Below are 2,213 nucleotides of genomic sequence, written 5' to 3'. Positions count from 1 at the left end.
TCTGCTACTTCGCCCCGCTCTGAGCGATTGGGCACGGTGCAGTGTGTCGGTGCGCCGGCTGGAATGCAGCTGTCGGTCGCCCTTCTCCCTTTCCGTGCTGGTTGTCTTCTTCCGTGTTGCGCGGTCCTCGCCCCTCCCCCTGTGTGTATGTGTGTGGGTGGTTGCGGCGGCCCGAACTAAAAACAAAACAAAAACCGCTCTGCGCCGGCACGCGAGCTCGCCAGGGAGCTGGCGGGCACACACGCCGCGCAACGCAACACAAGAACAGAAACGAAGAGTCATGAATGGAGCGAGCAGACGCAACGGTACGCAGTTGAGTATTATTATCATTGCTAGCATCATTGCGTGCACAAGTGCACAGGCCCCACCGCCCCTTCCTCAGGCAACGCCATAACAAAGTCGTCACAGACGTCCCTTTCTCCCTCCATTCTATCACTCTCACTCGCGCTCACCACCGCCCCTCTTTTCCCCTTGCATGTTACCGTCCACGGTTTTCCCTAAAGTGACACCACCCGCCTGCCTATTCCTCCTATCCGCTAACTAGTAGACACACGACCACACACAGACGCACGTCCATGGACGCAATCCACCGACACACACACACACACACACACTGCCAGTCTACGACCTATACATTATCATGATGCCACTTACTTGAGCGTGGGCCATAGCTTCGGGTCCACGCATTCATCTACGCAGTGAACAATGCCAAAGTACTGATGGTAACAGTGTGGCTCCTTTTCTGAGGGGATGCTCTTAATGCGCTCGAGGCACTCGTTGTAGGCGACCACCTTGTGACTGCAGTCCTTCGCCAGGCACTTCTTCTCAAGTTCGAGCTTTATGTCTTGCGGTTCCTCATCCGACATTGCGCACCTGCTTGGACCTTTTTCTTATTATTATCGACTTCCCCTCACACCTGAACGAGAGTAAGACAAAACAAGCGCAAACAACACCAAAACAACAAAAAAAAAAAACGACGTGGGAAGGAGGGAGTAAGAGTAAGCTGCGAGTATGGAGTTGTAGCAGAGACAGCGTTGGTGCAAGGAACAATTGCCGCATGCATGGCACTTGAACAGCCCCGACAGTGCGGGTGTGAGTGACCTGGGGTACGGCCTCTTGGCGCCCATTCTATTCATTCGTCTTTGCGATGCTGCTGCTGCTGCTGCTGCCGCCCACGCCCCCCGCTCCGCCCCACTCTACCGGGGCAGGCGTCGCGACGCGAGCCGTCATGTGCAACGCCAGCATTNAACAGCCCCGACAGTGCGGGTGTGAGTGACCTGGGGTACGGCCTCTTGGCGCCCATTCTATTCATTCGTCTTTGCGATGCTGCTGCTGCCGCCCACGCCCCCCGCTCCGCCCCACTCTACCGGGGCAGGCGTCGCGACGCGAGCCGTCATGTGCAACGCCAGCATTGGTACAGTCGCAAATATCCACAACAAGAGATGGAATGCAAACAACAGCGAAATAAAAAAACAAGATGTCAAGGCATCGGACTGGTACGATGTGCTTCGCGCATCCTGCACGAATATTCACTACACTCTAAGGGCGCAAGCAGCCACTTGAACGCACCAATGAACAGGCAGTAATTAGACAATGACCGGAAATAAACCCAGCAACTACATCACCACCTGCAAAGCGGCTCTCCCCCCTCCCTCTTCCTCCTCCTCCTCCCATCCTTCCCTCGCTTTCACTTTTACATCACACTGCAGCTCTGCTTGTACCGCTTCCGCGCGACCTCTTCTCTCCTTTGTTCTAACTCGCGCGCCCGGCGCCGCCGATCCTTGTTCACATTCGCCACTATCTTCTCGCGTGCGCTCAGCGCCGCGTTCGTCGGCACGCGGAAGAGGCGTAGACGCAGCTCGCCCTCGCTGAGCGTGCCACCGCTGAGCGGGAACCACTTCTCCACTACGTTGAAGCCGTCCATGCCGTCGACAGCAGCAGCGGGCCTCGGCTCCGCGCGCCAGAGCTCCTCGAACCCCATAAGGTCAAGGTCGACGTAGCCGAAGGTGGCGTACTCGTAGATGACGACGCGGACCCGGTCGAACTTGCGCACGAAGAAGAGGGCCGCCGTCGCAGGGCTCTGCGCGTCCCACTGCGTGTTGTCGCGGTGGATGAGGTACGGCGTGCGGAACGGCGGCATCTCGTGCGCCGCCAGCGGCTGCCGCGGGTTCGGCATCGCGTCGCAGACCCACGCCTCGCCGTGGCACTTGAAG

At 58.1% G+C, this 2,213-nt stretch overlaps 2 protein-coding genes across 2 annotated transcripts; both read right to left on the bottom strand.

Annotated features, from left to right (window-relative positions):
• Nucleotides 1–650: 650 nt before the first annotated feature.
• Nucleotides 651–866, bottom strand: DQ04_17561010 (ubiquinol-cytochrome C reductase; the record flags this gene model as incomplete). Its single annotated transcript, XM_009317608.1, has 1 exon — nt 651–866. The coding sequence occupies one exon, from the start codon at nt 864–866 to the stop codon at nt 651–653; it is 216 nt and encodes a 71-aa protein (XP_009315883.1).
• An 827-nt stretch (nt 867–1,693) lies between these two features.
• On the bottom strand, nt 1,694–2,176 carry DQ04_17561000 (hypothetical protein; the record flags this gene model as incomplete). The annotated part of the gene is made up of 1 exon (XM_009317607.1): nt 1,694–2,176. The coding sequence occupies one exon, from the start codon at nt 2,174–2,176 to the stop codon at nt 1,694–1,696; it is 483 nt and encodes a 160-aa protein (XP_009315882.1).
• Between the last annotated feature and the right edge of the window lie 37 nt (nt 2,177–2,213).

The sequence above is a fragment of the Trypanosoma grayi genome (genome assembly GCF_000691245.1).
Source record: "Trypanosoma grayi strain ANR4 Tgr_1756_V1, whole genome shotgun sequence".
NCBI classification, from domain to species: domain Eukaryota; phylum Euglenozoa; class Kinetoplastea; order Trypanosomatida; family Trypanosomatidae; genus Trypanosoma; species Trypanosoma grayi.
The sequence above is the reverse complement of the archived record's forward strand: the minus strand, read 5'-3'. Positions and strand labels throughout refer to the sequence as shown.